At 38.8% G+C, this 23901-nt stretch overlaps 1 protein-coding gene across 1 annotated transcript; it reads left to right on the top strand.

Moving 5' to 3' along the window:
• The first annotated feature begins 5520 nt into the window (after positions 1-5520).
• LOC121871275 lies at positions 5521-6219 on the top strand. Its single transcript, XM_042373497.1, has 2 exons — positions 5521-5659; positions 5855-6219. The coding sequence occupies exons 1-2, from the start codon at positions 5521-5523 to the stop codon at positions 6217-6219; spliced, it is 504 nt and encodes a 167-aa protein (XP_042229431.1).
• Positions 6220-23901: the final 17682 nt, after the last annotated feature.

Here is a 23901-nt window from a genome sequence, read left to right as displayed (position 1 = left end):
ATACATGTCCTCTTCTCACTCTTTAACATTTCTATTCCTAATCATGTATGTCCTTCCCCCGTCTTACCATGTCATGTATGTCCTTTCCCCTTTCTCCAAAAAATATGAAGTACGTATCCTCCACCTTTCTGCAATTCATCAAGTATGTCTCTCCGTTAACCATGTGACCCCTCCCTCCCCCCCGTGTGTGTAGTCCTCGCTCTTGCCATTTCTACTCTTCATCATATATGTCCCTCAATCTTCTTCCCAGCCAATGTGTCGTCTCAGGTCACTTGGTCACATTTCCGTCAGTCCTCCCCCTGTGGTCATGTAATCGACCGACCTTTGACCTCCACTGTTGCACGTGGTCTGTTTGCATGTCTCTTCCCTTCCCTAATTCCCTTCCTTCCACACTCGTCACCTTTCTACCCTCCCTGCTCCCTCCCTACCCAACTACCTCGCCTTCCACATTTCTTTCCCTTTCCACCCAACTAACTCATCTCCCACCCTACCCTCTTCCCCCGTTCTGCTACCTCACCCCCACCCTCTTCTCTCACCCCATTACACTACCTCACCCTTCCCACCTTAATATATCATCCCCTATCCTCCTCTCCCCCCTCCCCACCCTACAACCTCAATCCTCATCCTCCTCTCCCCTCTCCCCACCCTCCTGCCACTAAACCCTTGTTTTTACACTTTACTCAACCCTTCACCCTCCCCTCCCCTCTATCCTCTTCTCCACCCCCCCCACCCCCCTCTCCTTCTTTCCCCCACCCTCCTCTTTCCCCTTCCCATCCTCATCTTCCCTTCCTTCCTCACCTTACTGCCTCATAGCTCCATCATTCTCTTCTCCCTCTTCTCCCCCATCATTTGAGCTCACATCCTTCCGCCATTTCCTCCTCTCAAACGTATCAGGTCCTCCCTTTCTGCCTACCCTCTCTTCCATTCTGCCTTCCTCCTTCACTTTGTACTTCTAATTGATCCTCCTTCTAACCCTGTCCCCTTCCCTCTCTTCCACGAGGTGTTTCTATCTTCTCTGCCTCTTTCTCTCGCCGCCTTTTCTTTTTTCCTCACTTTTTATCTTCACATATTCCCTCTTTCACATTTTCTCCTTGTTTCTCCTACTACTTCTTCCATTTATTTCCATAGTTATCCTCTTCGATATTTTCTTTGTTCTCTTCCTCCCCTTTCTCCTCCTCCTCCTCCTACTCATCCTCCTATTACTCATCTTCTTGTTCATCTTCTATATCTGTTTCATCCTCTATTTTTTTTTGTATCTTCCTACTCATCCTTCCACTCGTCTTTTTTCTTCTTACTCTTTCTTTTGTTCCTCTTCCATATCCTCTTACTTCTCCTCTTCCTCCTCTACCTTATCATTTTCTTCCTCCTTTTCCACCGTTTCACCCCCCTCCATTCCTTGATCACCAAAATCGCTTCCTAATTTTCCCTCATTTCTTGATCACCAAAATCGCTTCCTAATTTTCCCTCATTTCTTTTATATGTGACTTTTCTGACCTGACTTGACGTGCTTTATTATTGTATTAGACCACGTTCTATCAAAACATATTCTTGCCAACACTGGAAAGACTCAAGGTGAGTAAAAGGCTGTCACTGGTCAAGCTCCGGATTTCCAGGGTTTTATACTATTCGTTAATTGCTTATGCTAAATGGGGCTGTAAAAATAAGTTTACCTGGTTCACTTAGGCTAAGGCGTATAAGATACTTAACTGCCCTTCTATCAAATGTTAACCACAACTAACAATACAATATTGTACATAATTAGCTCACTAAAGCAATGATAAAAAGAAGAATTCTCACAGATTCGTATCGTATGTCTTCCTTCTAACTGGGAATGGGATACAGCGATTAGTTGGTTCATTTACAAAGTTCTAAAGCGAGATGCTGGAATAATTCAGCAGAATATAGTCAATTTATTGCACCTGCTTGTTTCACTATATAATATTTCTTCAGATTCAGCAATTCATTTCATTGGAAACATTCAGTTCTCATCTAGAATATATTTGTAACCGCTAGGATCTAAAAATTGAGTAATTACATTTGTTGACGACAAAAATAATTAGCTCAGGAAATATAGGGCTCTCAAAAGTACGAGACAGAAATGGTTAAATCAGTCACCTGATGGTCCTTGTGTCTCAAGACCCAGCTCTAAGAGTTTAGTGTATCCCGAACGATGCATTCAAAAGGATTTACTTTATTTCATATCAAAAGGTGTACATAATTAAACAAAATGATGAATTTCAAAAGTTAATGGAAAAAGATTAAGCCAAAATATCAACACTGTGAAGTGTTTGAAATTAGTATTTACAGCCGAAGTCGATGCCAACGCATGCTGTCGGATAAAGCAAATGAACATAGATTGTATGACATCAACGTACTAATACATATTCATTTACAGCACAAAGTATTAGGACCAGCTCAGACCATGCTATATTCCCTAAAACTAACTGTGTTAAGGAGCGCAAATGAACGGCTGGTCAACGTGGCTGAGCTCGACTGGTGACCAAAAGGAGGTTTACTGTCCGAAGCTGGCGCTCTTGAGGCAACAACCAGTCAGGTGCGTTGGGGACAGGGTTCACTCTCACCAACTTAGGTTGAACAGACTATCCTCATAAAGATTACTCAGGGGATGATTTACGAGATAGTCACGTTCACCACACAGAAGAGTTTATGAGTCAGTCACATCTACAACTTACAGGACATTTACGAGTCAGTCACATGGACCATTCTAAATACAATTTAAGAATCAATCAACTGGACAACTTAGAAGGCAGTTACTTGGACCTTTCAAAAGGACAGTCTGTGAATCAATCTGTTGGGCCACTCAGAAAACAGTTTGTGTTTCAGTCATGTGAACCAATCAAAAGAGAGTTTGTGAGTTAGTTAAGTGGATCACTCTGAGGACACCATTTGAACTATTTATGCGGACCATCTAAAGGTAGTTACAGGTCAGTAACGATGACCACTCAGGGTATTCTATGAGGACAATTTACTTACCGGGACTTCATACAATTTAATGAACGAAGCTACGGGCACAGTATTAGGTGAACCCCATGATAAGAATATTTAATAAATATAAAGATCAGAGATATCAAAATACACTATAATCATTGTTAAGTTATAGTTATTTTATATACAAACAAACATGGGTACAGATTGGGTGAGTTCAGGACGTGAGGTGAGTCAGGGGAGAGTAGACAGTGTAATGCTTTGCTTCCACTACCACAGCCGCTCTCCTCCACCTTATACCGCACCACCACAGTCACCAATAGCAGCTGCCCACAACCACTATTAAACCAGTATCTCGCACATGGACATAAACAGGGTGCCTCCACGAACCTTGTACATATGCACAATAACTTCGAACTCGTCGAGATTAACACTCAACATTCATACTTCCTAAACTCACGTATGCTTTCCCTGCTTGGTCTTCCTCTTTAATTATCTAGCAACGAAGAACACCTAGGAAAAAATGTAGAAGAGGGCGTGCAAGATCATTCTCTCCCCCTCCTTCTCCACATATCAAGAAGCATTCGACACACTGACCCTCTGAGGTTCCTCTGATCATCACCATGACCTCATCTGTAGGTTTTGGGAAAAAAAGTTGCATCATCCTCGTCACACTACAACCGCATCCGGCCCCATACGACCACGTATAGCCCAATCCTAACCATTGTAGAAATTAATAACAATTCGTAGTTAACCAGTGTGTTCACTCTCTGCCAATCTTACTTTTATATTTGACTATGCTGAAATTCCCCGTTAGATTACCCCCGTTGTTATTATATATATCATATATATCAAATTTGTACGACTTATGTTACTTGTATTTGTCAATCAAGTGACCCATTCCCCAATTAGGCCTTTTATCATCTCTGTTGACTGTATCTTTTCAACCTTTTGGTTGCCATGTTCTTTCGAGAAATCATTAGTTATTATTATTATTATTATTATTATTATTATTATTATTATTATTATTACACACAATACCTCCACACTCCCAGTTATATTGGTTTCCCTCGTCTTCCCGACACCGCGTTACAAACTAGAATATTTAAGTCTCAAAATCCATAAAATACAACTGATATGTCTTTGTTTACATTGGGAAAATTTAACCTTCCCATAGAATATGTGGATTTTCTCATTTCATCCACCACGCACTGTTACCATAATGCAAAATTAATTGAAGAGAGGGAGAGAGTGAGAGGCTTTACTCAGAAATAAACTCATAAGTACAGTTATTTCCATGTGTTAACAGTGTCATAAGGGTGACGATAAACCCTGACACGAATAGAATATTTTATAAAAAATTTGGCCATGTGGGATCATGTTTCTTTGCACATAACTGAATAACAAAAAATAGTTATGTTTCTGTCTGTTCTAAACTTAGCTGAACTAAAGTGTGTTCTGTTGCTCTATAAAAAGAGAGCCAGCATGTCTGTGTGTAAAAGAGAGAGGGAAGAAATATAATGAAATAAAACGTATTTAAACATTATGTATGTACGATATGTATGTTCATTTAAAAGTTGGTTATGCTAAATGAGGGTGTTGCTAGTGTTGCGTTATACCTATTGGTATATGAGTGTTTTGCCTAATGTTAAAATGTTGTATGTATGTCTGTGTCAGGGGCGGATCGAGGAATATCAAGGAACGGGGGAGGGCGGGGCAATAAGTTGTGGGTTGGGGGGACATGGGGAGCAAAGCGATCTCAGCTGGGGGCCGCTGTAAGCCCCCCGCCGAAGTATTGAAATCTAACCAATATTATGGGCATTTTCAAGCCCTGTGCATGATATTAGGAGTATTCTGACGTCAATAGTAATTAACTTTTACTATGCAAAAAGCATGAGTACAGTACTGCATTAATGAAAAAGCATATAAATTTTCTGGATCGGGCTTGTGTACTGATACTGTGCGTATATATATATATATATATATATATATATATATATATATATATATATATATATATATATATATATATATATATATATATATATCCGTCTGTCTATATGGGCGTCTCTGTCTATTGTGTGATATGTAAATTTTGTATGTGTAAGTATGTGTTTGCTTGTAGTTGCGAGTGCATGCGTTCGAATAAAAGGAAAAAATCAAGAAAAAGGCCGAAAAAAATCTGAGACAGACCGACAGGCAGTGTGAGACATGCAGAGAGAAACAGAGCCTGAAAATTACGACAAATGGAAACAGAAAAGACATAAAAAAGAAAAAGTTGTATATATTCACAACCTCACTCGAAAACGCCCATACGTGTACATACACACACAACAAACAGTGCACACACAAAACATAAATATGCACAAGGACCATAGAGTGCATGAGGATCACCTGCGATGTGAGGACCATAGGGTTCATGAAGGTCATGGTGATATTTGTGGGCCATGAGGATCATGAGGGTGCGTAAGGATCTCAGGGAGTATGAGGTTCACAGGAGAGATAAAGACTGAAGGGTGCCGGAAGGTCACGTGGTGTACTGAGATTTCACGATGTATGAGGAACACAAGGTACATGAGGAACATAGGTCATGAAGAACGTTGTGTGTTGAAGGTACATGAGAACACAAGGTACATGAGGAACACAAGGTACATGAGGAACACAAGATACATGAAGAACACAAGGTACATGAGGAACACAAGACAATCTCAGGGTTCGTGAGGATGACAAAGTCAATGAGAATCACAGAGTACAGAAAAATAATAAGAGGAAGAATAATACAAGATACTTGGGGTTATAAGGTGCGTGAGGGCCACCAGGTATACGAAGATCAAACGTGTATGAAGGCCACTAGGTGTATGAGGATCACAAGGTGTGTGAGGGCCACAAAGTGTGTGAGGGCCACCAGGTGTAAGAAGATCAAAGGTGCGTGAAGGCCACCAGGTGGTTCAGGATCACAAGGTGCGTGAGGGCCACTATATGTTTGAGCATTACAAGGTGCGTGAGGGCCACTATATGTTTGAGCATTACAAGGTGCGTGAGGGCCACTATATGTTTGAGCATCACAAGGTGCGTGAGGGCCACTATATGTTTGAGCATTACAAGGTGCGTGAGGGCCACTATATGTTTGAGCATTACAAGGTGCGTGAGGGCCACTATATGTTTGAGCATCACAAGGTGCGTGAGGGCCACTATATGTTTGAGCATTACAAGGTGCGTGAGGGCCACCGGATGTTTGAACATCACAAGGTGCGTGAGGGCCTGGATGTTTGAGCATTACAAGGTGCGTGAGGGCCACTATATGTTTGAGCATTACAAGGTGCGTGAGGGCCACTATATGTTTGAGCATTACAGGTGCGTGAGGGCCACTATATGTTTGAGCATTACAAGGTGCGTGAGGGCCACTATATGTTTGAGCATTACAAGTTGAGTGAGGGCCACTATATGTTTGAGCATTACAAGGTGCGTGAGGGGCCACTATATGTTGAGCATCACAAGGTGCGTGAGGGCCACTATATGTTTGAGCATTACAAGGTGCGTGAGGGCCACTATATGTTTGAGCATTACAAGGTGCGTGAGGCCTATATGTTGAAGCATTACAAGGGCGTGAGGGCCACTATATGTTTGAGCATCACAAGGTGCGTGAGGGCCACTATATGTTTGAGCATACAAGGTGCGTGAGGCCACTATATGTTTGAGCATTACAAGGTGCGTGAGGGCCACTATATGTTTGAGCATCGCAAGGTGCGTGAGGCCACTATATGTTTGAGCATCACAAGGTGCGTGAGGGCCACTATATGTTTGAGCATCACAAGGTGCGTGAGGGCCACTATATGTTTGAGCATTACAAGGTGCGTGAGGGGCACTATGTGTTTGAGCATTACAAGGTGCGTGAGGGCCACTATATGTTTGAGCATCACAAAGGTGCGTGAGGGCCACTATATGTTTGAGCATTACAAGGGTGCGTGAGGGCCACCGGATGTTTGAGCATCACAAGGTGCGTGAGGCCACTATATGTTTGAGCATCACAAGGTGCGTGAGGGCCACTATATGTTTGAGCATTACAAGGTGCGTGAGGGGCACTATGTGTTTGAGCATTACAAGTGCGTGAGGGCCACTATGTTTGAGCATTACAAGGTGCGTGAGGGCACTATATGTTTGAGCATCACAAGGTGCGTGAGGGCCACTATGTTTGAGCACAAGGTGCGTGGGCACTATATGTTTGAGCATTACAAGGTGCGTGAGGGCCACCGGATGTTTGAGCATTACAAGGTGCGTGAGGGCCACTATATGTTTGAGCATTACAAGGTGCGTGAGGGCCACTATATGTTTGAGCATTACAAGGTGCGTGAGGGCCACTATATGTTTGAGCATTACAAGGTGCGTGAGGGGCACTATGTGTTTGAGCATTACAAGGTGCGTGAGGGCCACTATATGTTTGAGCATTACAAGGTGCGTGAGGGCCACTATATGTTTGAGCATTACAAGGTGCGTGAGGGCCACTATATGTTTGAGCATTACAAGGTGCGTGAGGGCCACTATATGCTTGAGCATTACAGGTGCGTGAGGGCCACTGATGTTTGAGCATCACAAAGGTGCGTGAGAGCCACTATATGTTTGAGCATTACAAGTTGCGTGAGGGGCCACTATATGTTTGAGCATCACAAGGTGCGTGAGGGCCACTATATGTTTGAGCATTACAAGGTGCGTGAGGGGCTATATGTTTGAGCATTACAAGGTGCGTGAGAGCCACATATGTTTGAGCATCACAAGGTGCGTGAGGGGCACTATGTGTTTGAGCATTACAAGGTGCGTGAGGGCCACTATATGTTTGAGCATTACAAGGTGCGTGAGGGCCACCGAATTTGCAATAAAAAATCTGAACACCTGGGTTTGACGTTCTTCGCAGCGATCACTGCTTGAGGCCATGTTCATTTGGTAGGGTTGGTACTTCTGATTGTGTGATGCATTGTGTGATACAGTACACCGAGCCAATTGGGTCAGAAGCTTGGGGAGCCTGGGACACCAAAACTCTAGAGTTCCACAACAAGTTGGTCTCCACACTTAAGGAAATCACCAAAGACTCCACAATATCCAGTCACCTAGCTCAATGCCTCAGTAGATTTTCTCATCCCGTATATGAGGATCTCGAGTCTTCAAACTATAATTCAAATTCTTACTACAACACACACACACACACACACACACACACAGAGTATAATGTATTTTAAAGAAGACTGGTATTACAAATCTCTTTTTAATTCAAACGTACCTGAAGAGAAGGACGACCATGTAAAGAATCGCGATACAGAACTATATATGAATGAAACAAAACTTATCAGCAAGCATCACTAACCAAACCTTACCTAAGCTAGCCTAGGGTATGCTTTGGTTATGATAGTAAACGACGTCCTGAATAAAACAAGTAAATTTAACTATACCGTATGTTAATTAAATTCCAGTAAGTTATAGCAAAAATTAAAAAACGTTTATCCCATTTCTCAACTCTTTTTTAAGGTCTAATCACAGAACTATAGCTATTTACCATGACACACACGCACATGTACACTCGCACGCTCGCACACACACACACACACACACACACACACACACACACACACACACACACACACACACACACACAGTTTTTGGATTTTTAGGTCAGAATGTATTTGACTTTGGAGATTCTGACCACTTTCAACTTTTGGGGAGAGGAATTTGGAGTAATCTTTTCACTTTTAGTTTTCTCCCGGCTAGTAACATGCGACTGATGTTAAAAGTCTGTCAAGATGGTACTGTGTCTGAAAAATATACATAAATAAAACAAAAATAAAATATTAAACACATATAACCTTCCCAGCAACTCAGAGCAGCAATTAGCATTCGAATATGTGAAGCATATGAACCGTAATTCATAAGTGTAGGTGCTCGCGATGTTCCCTTTCCCTGTGTGATTTTATCAAGATTTATCTTATCCACGTTTTCATTGTGGATCTACATGATATATATATATATATATATATATCACAGAAGTTGTTCCAGATAATTTTAGTACTTCGTCGTGGTGGTATAATATTTCTTTTGTGTTCTCCTATAGCACTATATTACGGATGCCTCAATCCTTCAGATGTCAGCTGAAACTGTTCACATTTCTCGCTCGTGTTGCAGTCTTTTTTAAAACGAGTTTTACAGGTCTTATATCTCTGACTACTAAATACTGTTTTTACTTGCCTTATTCTTGTGTTGAATAATCATTTTCATCTACCATTACAACTTATGTTACAATCTGACGACTCAATTCTTATCAGGTTTACTTCCCTGTTGTCTACTATAATTCTTACTGTCGGGTTTATTTTTCTATGTGGAAACAACCATTACGTCCATTTCTGTTAGCAGACATATATCCTTCGCCTTCGAATAATTTAACCAGTTTTCTTAATTTTCTTTTACTGTTTGCAATAAGGACAGCATCATCTGCATACCATATATCAAATCTTATTCCTTCATCTCTACTTACAAAGTCTCTCATTAAAAAGGGTGGTATAATTTATATCATCTTAGATACTGCAAGAAACTTTGCCCAATTTCGTGTCAAGCATTTGATCAATTTGTGACTACGGTACTTATGAACACTGCAGCTTCATGGTACTAGTAGATTTGATTAGAATTCTAATATCTACATCGTTCATTACATTTTTATGCATATAATACTTTATTTTACCTTTTCAAATTATGTGTTCATGATCAACAAAGCAAGGAACGATTCTTTTGAACCGCTGAAACCCTGCTTGCAACTGCCTATCAGATGTTGGTTTATTAAATTCTTATGTTATAATCAAACATTAAAGTTCATATTCTTTAAATCTTTATGGAACTTTATAAAAATCTTCATGGTAATGTGATATTTTTGTGTCTAGTTTACTGTTTCGTAAAAACATAACTAACAGAAAATTCAGTCTGACAGTGCACAATATCCTTTCACACACCTATCCTGCTTCTATTTAATGTAATACCTATACCACTCTTACTCCTTTCACCATCTGAACATATGAAGAGACTTTCTTCTCCATTAATGCTATTTGAACTCCACGAAAATCCCAGAATGTCCCACTCCAACATTGTCATCTCTTGGCAAACTAATGCATTCCTCCTACCTATGAATATGTCCCTACATTTTCAAATTTTAGTTTTGAGTAAATTCTTAAGCCTAATGGTTTGTTGTTTCTTGTCCATGTCTCTGTTTTACACAAGATTTATAAACTAGCAGTGATTGTCCCTCGTGAAACTATATACGTAGATTTGGGAAATACTTGATTAAATGTTTGTAAGAAAATATTTTACAGTGATGGAAGATTCATGTGAAATCATATCAAGTCAACAAAAGAGGGTGTGAAATGACACAGTTACCAAAGACTGACCCAATTTGTAATGCGGCCAATGAGTTGTTAAACCCAGAAATCATCATTTTTCAGCTGAAATACGATTGCTGCACTACTGAAAATCGCCCAATTGTAAAACTGAAGTTGTAGTAAATACTAATTTGCGATACATTAGTTAAGGGTTTTAGGTACCTGTAAAAGTTTGTTACCTTATGATCGTAAACAACACCATACTTCAAACAGAGCAAATTTCACTATATACAAATTGATTTTCCTTGAGTTATAACAATAAAAAGAAAGTTATTATATATATACTGTATATATTCTAGATCGTACGAAAAATATATTTGTATCTATTTCATAATTAATTTTTTATCACAAACAAAAACATAAAAACTATCTATGGCATCTAACATTAAATTTTCCTCCAATCAGCACTGAAGGTTTTTATCCGACTTTTATAGTGAATACCAATATGTAAACTGTAGTAGGAAAATCATGCAGTAATATTCAGGTGAAGAAAACTTATAGCATTTACTAATAGAATCGCAAAATTATATTCTTAACTATAATTCTCAAAATGATGACGAACTGTGAATTCATTACAAACGAAAGTAATAAATGGCATCGTGTATCTTTCATATTAAAGATTTATCAGAAATCATGTTCCGAGTTTATATTCTAATAAGGTTTTCCAAGATGCTACTAATTTTGTATGGTACTGTATAATTTTCAGTCATTGTGATTTTTTCAGTAAAGTCTGGCATATTTTTACTGTTTTTGAGCCTCTGTTCCAGGTTTTTCCTTTTGTATCCTAAGAAAATCCAAATAACGGGGTGACCTGAAAAGTGGTACCGATTTTTTCCCCCAAATTCTGCCATATTAACAGTTATCTCGCTCCCTCTTTCTTAGGAACCTTAGCAAGGCAAGATTCAAAATCTAAGAATTTCAGCATTTGGTCATTATCCTGATATTTGCGACCTTAACGCTTAGGAACTTCAGAAGATGTGAAGCTCAACCAACACTTGTGAACCTCAGAACTGAAGCTTTATAACTGAGAATATTGGCACTTAGGAAACTCATAAGTTACAAATCTAAACACTTAGGAACCTCAACTTAATTAAGAATTTTCACATTCAGAATCGTCGAAGCTTACTATTTCTCACACATAGACCTGCTGAAAATTTGGAACCTCGATCCTTAGGAACTTGAAAACAATAGCACCTAATGCTTTTGTTGCTTTGGGATCTTAGAAGCTGTCAACAGACTTAGAAAATTTAACGCCTAAGAACCTCAGCACTTAGGACTTCAACAAATACTTACGAAGATCAACACCTGGGAAATTTAACACTATTAGTCCAGCAGTGAAAGTGGATATTTGACCGGAACCTCAAAATGTTTGATAGTCATTTTTTATTATCTTTTGATTATTCTTCTATAGTAACCTTAACAGTGAGGAGTTTTAACATTGAGCATCCTAAACACATGCTTATTAACCTAAACACGTAGAACTTTAATATTTTGGTGCTCATGTAATCATAACTTTTATAATTCGGAGTCTCAGATTAGGACCTGCTACAGTTAAAAGAACCACTATACTTGCGAACCTGAACAGTTGAGGACATAAATATGCAGGAACGTAAACGCTTAAAAGCCTCATACCACTGAATAGAGATCTCACCATCTGTCAATATCGTCACTTTAAATTTTCAGTTTTCAAATCACAACACTTCAAAATCTTAACATTATAGGTCTAAACACATGGAAATTTTAGCACCTAGCAGCCTCGCCAAAGGCCTATAGGAAACTCAACTTTTTAGAAACATCACCACTTGAGAACCTAAATGCTTGAAACTCTGATAAATTTGGAGTTAAAAAAAATTAATTATCAATGCTTACTTTAGAGCCCCAATACCTACTCCTGGACCCCAGTACGGTGGAGTCTAGTCGTTTAAGAACTCCGGAATGAATCTCGAGACATGCTTATAATGGTCTAGAATCCTGAAAATTTACTAAAATCTACGCTTAATAACCTTCCTAACAGCTTAGAGACTTCAACACTTACTGAAAACTTTAGTTCCTCAATACTTTGAAAGCACATCACTTTTAAATTTCAATGCTTAGTAACTTTAACTGTCACTTGGCAACTTCAGAACTAAAGAACTTTGAATTCTAGATACCTCAACACTTAAGAAATTTAAATATTAGGGACTCCATCAGTGATATACCTCAACATCTAAAGAAAATAATAATATTGACCTTCATCACTTCGAAAATTTAACACTTAATAACATCATAAATCAATCACAACAATTAATAATCTCACAATATTGGAATTTTAACACCTAAGGATTTAAGCACATAAATCTCCACGGTTACAATGCTCAACACTTAACTAATAACCTTAATTCATATGAATCTCATCATTAAGTAACGTCACAACATTAGAAGTTAAATCTTAACACATAATAACTTCAACGTGTAAAAAACTCACCATTTACGAACGACAACATATAGAAACTTAAATATTCTCAGCATCACCTATTGAGGAGCATTTACCTCTAGGAATTTCAACAGCCAGGATTCTCATTAACTTGATCCCTTAGAAATATAAGCATTTAAATAAAAATCACAACGCTTTAGGACTTTAGCACTTATAAATAGCATCACTTATGTATCTGAACACTCAGGAACTTCATAATTTACTTATGCATTTCAACTCGTGAGAACTGATCATTGACCCTTTGGAAGGAACTACAGTCTGGATCGCTTTTAACACATGAACAGGAATCTTTGTTTATAGGCACTTAAAGACCCATTAATCATTTTACCTATATATATATATATATATATATATATATATATATATATATATATATATATATATATATATATATATATATATATATATATATATATATATATATATATATATATATATATATATATATAAATATATATATATATATACATATATATATATATATATATATATATATATATATATATATATATTCTCAATTAAAAATGAACACACAAGGTAGTTGTTTTATATTTTTGCTACAGCTGCGACTTTTAAACATTCTGTACTTCTGTTAAAGTATTTTTGTCGTGATTGTTTTTTATTAATTATATATATATATTTATATATATATATATATATATATATATATATATATATATATATATATATATATATATATATATATATATATATATATATATATATATATATATAGTGCAGCAATACAGGTAGTGAGATAACAGTCGTAACCCCCCTCCTGCCAGGCACCAGCCCTCCTTTCCTCCACCACAGGTGTGCCCAACCCCGCTAGTACCAACACTTGCGTATTGCCTTTCCCACACACATCCCTTTCCATCCTCTGTCTTTCATCTAGTTGAAGAGAGGGTCTCTTCATGCTATGATCACTCGTACGAATGGAAGAACCCACCAGACGACCTCCACTTTGCAAAGAAAATCCAGTAAAGTGGTGTCTTAATTCGTAATTATTACATTAAAAATTTCATTTTTTTCTACTTATTTCATTAAATTAAAGTTTTCATTCCACTTGGCTATTTACAGCATAAATAGCTTTTCTTTTCCATAAATAACACTTACATACGGTATTCAGCACCATTGCTTTTCAAATCCATAGTATTCTTATTATTTTTTGCAATGCTTTTATTTGGATAGTTTTAATGATAATCTTTCCTCTCACACACGAAGCGATGTGCAGGAAGCGCAGCCTACAGTTACATGTTTTGAGGCATAATTCTCTGACAAATTCACTTGAAAAACAGTCACACAGTTTATTTTGTTAAAAGTTCTACACAAACCATGGAAATCACATAACACATATTAGACATAATATTCAATGAAAATTCAACACCTCCACTGTGAATAATCCTCTTTAGCGAGAAATTCGACGCTTGTTTATTGGATATATATAATCTAAATGAATCATTTGAATCACTAGAGACGCATCACATAGCTTCCAGTTTAGGATAAAAAAAAATCACTTTCACAGGAAAATATCCTCCAGGAGAGGGTAGAGTGAGAATGGAGGTGTGAGAGTGTATAAGTGAACATGAGCCGGCACTAGTGTGACAGCCAGCCTGCCGGCGTGGAGGAGCGTGGGAAAGGGGCCGGCACACCCTACCTGGACCACGGCTGATACTGCAGCGGCACGAGTCTGGGGCCACCACTACCACCACCGCTCGCTACCTCCACCACCACCGCCACCTCCCCGCCACTCGCCACCACCCCCCACCACCTCGCCACGCGCTCTCTGGCTAGCTGGCTCTCTCTCTCTCTCTCTCCCTCTCTCCAATCTTTTTCTCAGTATTCCAGGAACATAACCTCACTTCACAAAGAAGGAAGGAAAACGGTGACTAAGATTCTGGATCAGTCACACTAACATGTGGTGTTGTAGCGAATGTAAGGTTGTTGAAAGGCAAATGTACAACTGATATTGACAGGTACGACTCCCGCGTTAGGTAAATGCAAGCAAGGGCATAAGCCGGTTAAATAGGTAAGTGGTCATTTACCTTCTTTTGAGGAGATCATATCAAATAAAATTCAGAATGTCTAAGGTGAAATGTTACGCTTCCCGGGGCTCTGCTGCTCCACTGTTATTTTTCCTCATGCTCATACTTTAACTGGGGTACCCGTTGTTACCCTGGGTTGTTTGTGAGGGGCAAATTATAGCTTATGTCCGTGGCTGTACTATCATCTACAATATCAACTACATTTTCATTTACATTACGTACACTACACTACACGGTCATCCAAACTACATCCAATACACTATCATCTACATTGAGTACGCTACACTGTCATCCACTTCATTATCATCACAGTGTAAATTTACACTATCCAATTAACTGTCCTTGGCCAAAATTAGATGCACATACAAGAAACTCCCGATTTTAAATATCACCTTCATGTTAAAAACTGTTACAATAGGTGGATGTCGGCTCCTGCGTAACCCCCTCCATTTTAGAGTGTTTTAATGAGGGGTTTCACCTTCGGGAGTGGTGAGGGCCCACCACTGGGGCCACTCTCCAAAATTCCACTTCCTTTACACTTCTAACATGAGAGAGAGAGAGAGAGAGAGAGAGAGAGAGAGAGAGAGAGAGGGAGGTGGGGGGAGGGAGCTGACATCAACAACGAAAATTCTTAGTGAAGGCTCTGAGAATCTACAATCATACCTCAACGGGAACAATTTGATATTTCAATGAGAGCAATTTCAATTTCTTCGAGAGTACATCAGGTGTCGAAACAGTTATGTGATGTCGTATTTACCTCAAAGAATGATTATTTAGACATTACCTAACATAAAACTGCAGATAAAAATACATGTATAAATGTATCTGTTCTTGTACAAATAAATAAATAACTGCGATCTATGAGCTGGTCGAAGAAACGAGTAAGCACAGTTGTTACCATCCTGTCATTCGTTTTTTTTTTTTTAATAGTCAAGGAGACCAAACAATTCTCGCTTACTAATTGGGGCTTCTTGGATATCAAATCAAAATCGAAGTATTGTATATGCCAGTCAGCCATACGGGGAGAAATATAAAGAATTAATGAGATGTTAATATCAGAGACCACAAAATTAATATAGTTCCTGTTGTAGACGATATAATGATAGTGATCTAAGTAATCTAGCTTAAATATTGACACACAACATTTACCTATCCTCCGTGTTTTGTATCTCTCCGGGATCCAGTTTTCGATTTCATTCATCCATCCCCGCCTTAACCTTCTCCTGGTCCTAGGTACCTTCATCTTTGCCCATAGATATTTGTTATTATTCTCTCATCCATAATTATACGACCATAGTATTACGTTTTTCTTTTTTTGTCCTTTTCAAGTATTTCTCTTGAAGTTATCGCTAATCTTAGTACGTCTTCATTTGTTTTCCTGTTATTGTACTCAAGGGACTAAGTTATTGTACTGATAGAAATAATTTATCGTACTTAAGGAGCTAAAGTGTTGCACTCAAAAGGTTGTCATCGTACTCAAGTTAAGACATTGAACTGAAATATTTAAGACGTTGTACTCAAGGGGTTAAGGTATTGTACTCAAGAGGTTTTCATCGTATTCAAGAGGTTTAGTTATCGTACTCAAGGGCTTAAGGTATTATGCTCAAGTGGTTGCCATCGTACTCAAGTGGTTAAGACATCGAACTCAAATGGATAAGACGTTGTACTCAGAGGGTTAAGGTATTAGATTCAAAAGCTTGTCTTAGTACTGAAGTGGTTAAGTTTTAGTACTGTAAGGGATAAGTTACCGTACTTGAGCGCATTAAGGAAAAATAGAGTTGTTATTCGAGTTTGAAGATAGTTCAAGATGTCCCTCAGCCTCAAGTAAATATAGAGGACAAAAGAGATGGGAAAGATAAGCAAATGATAGAATACATAAACAAACAAATACGAAAGAAAAAGAAAGCAATGAATTAAAAACAAAGAAAAATAAATAACAGCAAAATAAGACGCAATATTACTTTTTTTAATCTATATATAATGGGGGGGTTTTTTTTGGGGGGTTCTTTATTGTTAGCAAATTACAAACATCTACACGGACAGACACCGAAGATAATCTACAAACATAAAAATAAACAAACAACAACAAACAAAAGCCAAACGGCCGGAGGGGGGGTTATAGAGGAGTGGGTGTAGTAAAGGTGAAGGATATGAATGTCTGTGGAGGGTGTTGCACATTCTTTTGTACACTTTTGATCCTGGCGAGGTTGCGCTAATGGTAATCCTCGCCTTGGTCGTCATCTGCCAGCCGGTCAGCGCAACCCTGGTCCATTATGTGTACTTTATATGGACGGCATGAGTCGTCGACAATGATGTTGCCGGGGTGCAAGTCGTTATGAGCGAAACCAAGAGCGTAGAACTCAGTTAGTGCCTTATGGATGGCGCCGTAGGCCTTCTGGCATTCTTTTTTGGGGTATGAAGTAAGGAACTCTTCTCGAGTGACGCCAGGGCAGTACTCCATGACCAGGCTGTGGGGGTCTTCGCTGGTGACGCCGTAAAGTATCGGAGCACCGCCAGCCCCATCCAAGTCGTAGTCATGAGCTCGACCATGAGAGACTCGTTCCGAAGGGAGGTCTTTAGGACGGCGTCGAGTTTCGCTGCAGGACATCTCCGACTTCACTAGACGGGCTAGGCTGGAGGCTCCCAGCCCCATGTGTTTCTGGATACTGATTTTATCGTAAGAAATCCGTGGGAAGGGATAGTCCAGGAAGTCAGAGGTAGGTGGTGGAGTGTGTTCAGTTGGCTAAGTGTATGTGTATAAAGCCTACGTATGTTGTATCAGTTATGTAAGTCCATATGTCAGGGTAGTAAACCATATCAACATGGGTAGGTCTGGCGGCTCACCCGGTAGTCTTACTAGTCTGTCCATTCAGAGTACACGTCTGCCCCGTGCTCTTGCCTCTGTACTGATACTCCTTCAGTAAACTCCAGTGAACTAATTGTCTTATAACTCATCAACTCCTATTATGGCGCCGTGAAAAGGATAGTGCAGAAAGGAGAATAGGAGTTAAGAAAGATTGATAGTGTTCACTGGAGATGCACGCATACTCCCTATCCTCACCGTGATCCCGCCCAGATGGTTTTCCACCGCAGAAAACCACCATCTTGGGGGCCCAAGATGGATTTACGACGAGCTAGGCCAAAGGGCGAAACAGGTGCCACAGCTAACCCAGTACGTACTTCCCCGTCGGCACTTTATATGTTGGCAGCGCTAGTGGAGGCCCAGCAGCTGCAAGCAAAGGAGGAACGTGCCGTCATGCAACAGCAGCAACAAGCCTCAGAAGAAGTTGCTGGAGCAGACCGCACCGCTATGCAGGCATTAATAGTGCAAGTTTTACAGTTGCTTGGTGAGACCGCCACGATCGCCAGCACTGTGTCGAACGTGGCGTTCGGAGACCCCAACACTGGCACCCCAGATGCTTTTATGCATCCCCAGGCAAGGCATCCCCATGCCCCAGTACCTCACAAGCTCTCCCCGGATGTTACCATGTGGGAATTTAAAGTATGGCGTAGCGCTTGGTCAAATTATGAAGAGTTGCTTCAGATGAGGAACCAGCCGCATTGGACGCAGCTGGCTCACCTCAGGTTGTGCCTTACACCCGAGATGAGGTCTACCTTAGCCCACGCTATCGGGGTATCCGAGGAGGACACACCCAATCAGTGGAGCAAATCCTCGAACTGATCAAGGAGCATCTACCTCTTTCTGGTGTCTGCTGAAAGTGTCCACGGGTCTAACCTATACAACAGTCCTTGCCACATATAACATTTCAGCAATCGTTTTTCTCAAATTGAAGTTAATATCTTTTTATTATTTTTTTTTTTAGATTAATAATAACTGCTTTTGCTTGACCTCATATGATGTCTTTCACACTTCTGCCATAACAGCTAATGTTACCTCCCAATTACACAGAATTTTCCACTTGTTTATGTTACCTGTTGCCAACCATACTTTTTTACCGTAGCATTAATTTCCAATTTGAAAATAAACATTATTTCCATCTTTACAGCATTAACTCTTAGCCCATATTTGTTTACCTTTTTCCACTAATGTGATTACCAGTTTTATAACGCCTCTTCACCATCCGTGATAAGAGCATCATCATCTGCATAGCGGCTTGTATTATATATTACTTTACCATTAACTTTTATTCTTACATTGCTACGAAGGGCCCACGATCACTTGTCAGTCACCTATAGAGGGCAGGGCATGAAGGAGACGGGAAATTGTGGGTAAGACACGGTGAAAAACTGATCATATGAAACTGAAATGATGTCTCTATGTGCTTTGTGCGTGAAGAAATTTGTTTTTTATCACAAATACTCCTCCGAAAAATCTGTTTGATTATAACCGACCTGCTCAGTTCGAGCGTACTCTCACGTCCACAAAAAAACGTAAAATAACCATGATACTTTAACAAAGATGCTTTCATCGGTACAGTTCCGTTCAGAAGTTCGTGGTACACTGGCGGTGAAGGGTGCATAGTCTGTTGTACCCTTTCTGGACGACAGGTCACCACGCCGACCCTCCTACCCACACACACAGTCGAACGAGCAACGAAGCAGTTTGATTCAAACGAATACTCATCAAAAAGAGATTGGAAGGATAATATCGGCCAACGTTACTGCTGATGGGTGATGAAGATGTGTTAATATCTTGTTTACGAGAGCAGAAATCTATCGCGATAGGAGTATCCTTTCGAATATCAGAATACAATAGGGAAATTAGTTTCGAATGAATACTGTAAGAAATAGTTGAACAGAGCTCATATAGCAAATATAAAATATATATATATATATATATATATATATATATATATATATATATATATATATATATATATATATATATATATATATATACACATATACATATATACATATATATATATATATACACACATATATACATATATATATACACACATATATACATATATATAAGGCAACAATCGCCTTATGTGTGATTAAGGGCAACAGTTCTACGAAAACGATTAATAGCAACAATCGCCTTATGTATGCAGGCTGTCTCGTATGGCCACCGCGGTATTTACCGCGTCGTCTGCCGGGATGGTCCTCCGAGGGGCTCCTGCTCTCCCTACTAACACAATAGAACGCACCTATATTCAGAATGATTTTGACACTCTAGTTTACCTAAAATGTAAATTTATATTTCAAATATAAGCATGGTTAGAAATTATATGCCAGCTTCCATAACTCTACTACATAAACTATGCAATAGTTTCAATATGAAAAGAAGGTTACAGCAGTGATTAATATTTCCAGATAGATCACCAATGTCAATAATATAAAAATTTAGCCTTACCCATACATAACTACCCACAAATAGCGATGCTGAACTTGGCTGTTAATAAACTTAGGTTAGATTCCTCTATCTATCTATAGAAATATTAATATGAAGTTCCGTGGTCGAGCTTTTCCGAATCTTTACCTAAACTTTGAATAAGATGCAGGTCTCTCATTCTCTATCCTTCATTCATCAATGCTGCTATGGTCCGCTCCTTTGCTGAAACAGTTATAACTCACCTAAGTCGTTGAGGTTACCGCTCTCCTCCCATCTTCTTATCCACTCCATCACAGTTGTAGGGGACAGGCCAACTTCGTGTGCGATACCCCGTATTGAAAGACTATTAATCACAGAGAGTTATAATGCGACCTCTGAGCACCAACTTCACGTCTCTCCGATTCATGTTGACTTGGTAGAGGTTCTGGTCACTCTCATCAGCGGCAAATAACTACAACACCTCGGTGAAACACACACACACACACACAAACAGCCCACTTGTGTCGGTGTGTTTCAGTGTGTGTTTCGAAGATGTGATACATAGAAAGTAATTTTATTTGACACTTAATTGGCAATTATCACTATTTATCGTAACACACACACACATGTATATACTGTACATATAGCTAGAGTATTATACGAAAAACTTCAAGCAATGAATACATTGAAGTCTCTTGATATGAACTCTGTTCGCCTGCTTCTTATGGTGTTCATTCGAAACCAATTTCCTTGTTGTATTCTGATATTCGAGTGGATACTCCTATCACTACAGTTTTCTTGTCTCGTCAGCAGGATACTCATATCAATATCCTTCCCATCTCCTGTTGTTGAGTATTCGTTCGAATTACACTGCTCCGTTGCCAGTTCCACTGTGTGTGTTGGTAGGAGGTTCGGCGCAGTGACCTGTCGTCCAGGAAGGGTACAACAGGCTATGCACCCTTCACCGCCAGTGTACCACGAACTTCTGAACGGAACTGCACCAGACATCAAAATATGTACTGTCCCTTTAATATGACGGGTCTGCTCCTTGGCTAGGAAGTTAGGTTGGTTTTTTGGTTGGTTAGGTCACGTTCTATTAGGTTCAAGTAAATGTCGTCTCTTAAAATACTTACTATGATGATATGAACATGTGGAAAAAAATCTAAACTTCTGATGGTAGTGCTGTTCAGAGACATTACCTTTGATTCAATTTTGTTGGTAATTTGGGGGTGTCATATCTCCATTATGGCTCATTTATGACGGAAATGAAGGTGAGAATCGTTTAGTAGATATTTAAGCACCTAAGGTGAATTAGTAGGAACTTAGCCGGTCACAGCAAAATATCCACTACGTAAGAACACCAATCAAATCTTTGAAAACCTAACCCAGTGTTTCTTAACTTGTAAAAATATTAAGAATCACTTTAGAGTTTATGGATCCATCCTCATATGAACACCTACTAAAAACCGAAAACACCATCACCCAATAAACACCGAAAACTAGAATAAGGTAAACTTTTTATAGTTTTAGGATTTTTAAAGGTTACGAAACGTTAGGTCAGGTTTTCAAAAAATACATTTTTTTTTTACCCCATTTTCCCTCTAGTTCAAAAGCCCTGCCCACTTTAAACAAGTAATATTATTAGTAATTTTATCGGTTAAAATACAAAAAAAATATATACATTTCCAACGGAAACGCTATAGAATAAATTATTTGTGTTTGTGTTTCGGCCCCTATGCCCTAAAAGTTTAGAAATTAGTTAATCCTGTGTATTTTGGTGTGATTTAAACGAATTTGGCCATTATTTCCGGGGGAAGTATCCGTTTTAGAGTTATCCCCTCCTCCACCCCCACCCAAAAAAAATGGAAAACTTTACATTCATTTCTGACGCTATTATTCTTTGCTCCCTGGTTGAGATGGGGTTAGAAATACTCCAAATAAGGAGATGCCAAGACTCTATATATATATATATATATATATATATATATATATATATATATATATATATATATATATATATATATATATATATATATATATATATATATATATATATATACTGTATATATATATGTGTGTGTGTGTGTGTGTAGGTGTTGACAACGTCTAAAATATTTACCGTGGCATTTTTATAATCGTTTACTGTGTTAAATTGGATGAATATATGAGTGATAGGGGTTGGGTGTAAATGGGATTGCCCAGTATGGGCCAATAGGCCCGCTGCAGTTTCCTCCATTCTTATGTTCTTATGGATATAAAAAACTCCCATGTTCACACCAGCTAAGCTCTCATGGAGATACGAGTAAATTTAGAAGTAATGACATTCTCTGGACTTTGTTTTGAGAATGCCTGATGCTAGGTAAACTTGACAACATATTGATGATTCACTAATGAACCACTGGGATATATCATCATTTATATTAATTAATAGGTAAATTTTTACTTTAACTACCATAAGTAATTGGATGCTTAGATTCGAGATAGGCTATATTGGGTAAATTTTAAGTTTTGGTCATCCCTGTACTTAGACATGCAGACTATGTTTGGTTTTTTCTGATGGTTTGCGATGTGTTATGAACGATTTAGACCTTCATTTTTATTGGAAATCACTAGTTTTGAGTTACTACTCCCACTTACCAATGTATGTTAAGCTAACCTTATAACTCATCATACCCTAACCTAACTTAACCTTATGATCTGAATTTTCTTATGCGATCGAAAAATGTTATGCGACAGAAATCCTGTAGAGATAATGTGTATTATTTTTTAAAGAACTTAATCCCATAGTTAAAGTCTTAAGGTTCCCCAGACGACCAAAACCAAAATAATACCAAGATTGTTTGGAATGTTTATACTATGAAATTTGTTGTATGGGCAGCTAATATCCATTGAATTAGTTTATGTGCTTAGTAATATTTATATATTTAAAAGAGTATTGCTGTGTTGCACAGTAAAGCACAATTAATCATCTAACAACATTTATTTACAGAGCCGATCAGCCGAGAAGGTTGGGCAACTTCAGCTCGCTGCCTCCTGCTGGGAAGCTTGCCCCAGCCAGTGACGTCACAACCAATCACAGAGCTTTTACAGTCATGTGACTTTTTAGCAACTTTAACCCTTATTTTTTTACACTTTTTGGTCCAATTTCTTTAAAAATATCATTACCATAGTAAATTTAAGCGTTTTCTTTACCCATTGACCTGCCATCTTACGAAAAAATTCCGACTGTCAACTCGTCCGTTGTGACCATACTAACTTTCACCAGTAAATGAGGACACCCGTGCAAACGGAGAATGGATACACATCCCGATTTCGTATTTCATCGATTACCAAAAGATAAAGAAAAGTAAGTATTGTAAATATATTTTAAAAAATAGACTAAAAGTAAGATTTCTATGGAAGATGCTAGGGGCAGGTATGATCATTATTATAATTTTAGTAACTGTAAGTAATTCTGGATAAATTTCTTCAGATATAGTAGATGGCAGAGAATACTAGAATAAAAAGGCATACCTTTAAAGGGAAAAACATGAGAAGTGTGTTGGGGAATGTGCCAGCTTGACAATCCGCCAGCGGACGGAACGGGACTCGGAGTCAGGACTTGTGGAGTTAGTTCCAGCCCAGAAAACACACTGTGTGAACCAGACGCCACGCTGTGTGGACATGTCTGTCTTCCCTTGCCACCTTCGCTTATAAACTGACTATGGACGCGGCCTTTAATTATCCTCCGGGTTGGCACACTAACAA

The sequence above is a fragment of the Homarus americanus genome, unplaced genomic scaffold, assembly GCF_018991925.1.
Source record: "Homarus americanus isolate GMGI-L3 unplaced genomic scaffold, GMGI_Hamer_2.0 scaffold46973, whole genome shotgun sequence".
NCBI classification, from domain to species: Eukaryota; Metazoa; Arthropoda; class Malacostraca; order Decapoda; family Nephropidae; genus Homarus; species Homarus americanus.
This window is presented reverse-complemented; position numbering and strand designations above follow the sequence as displayed.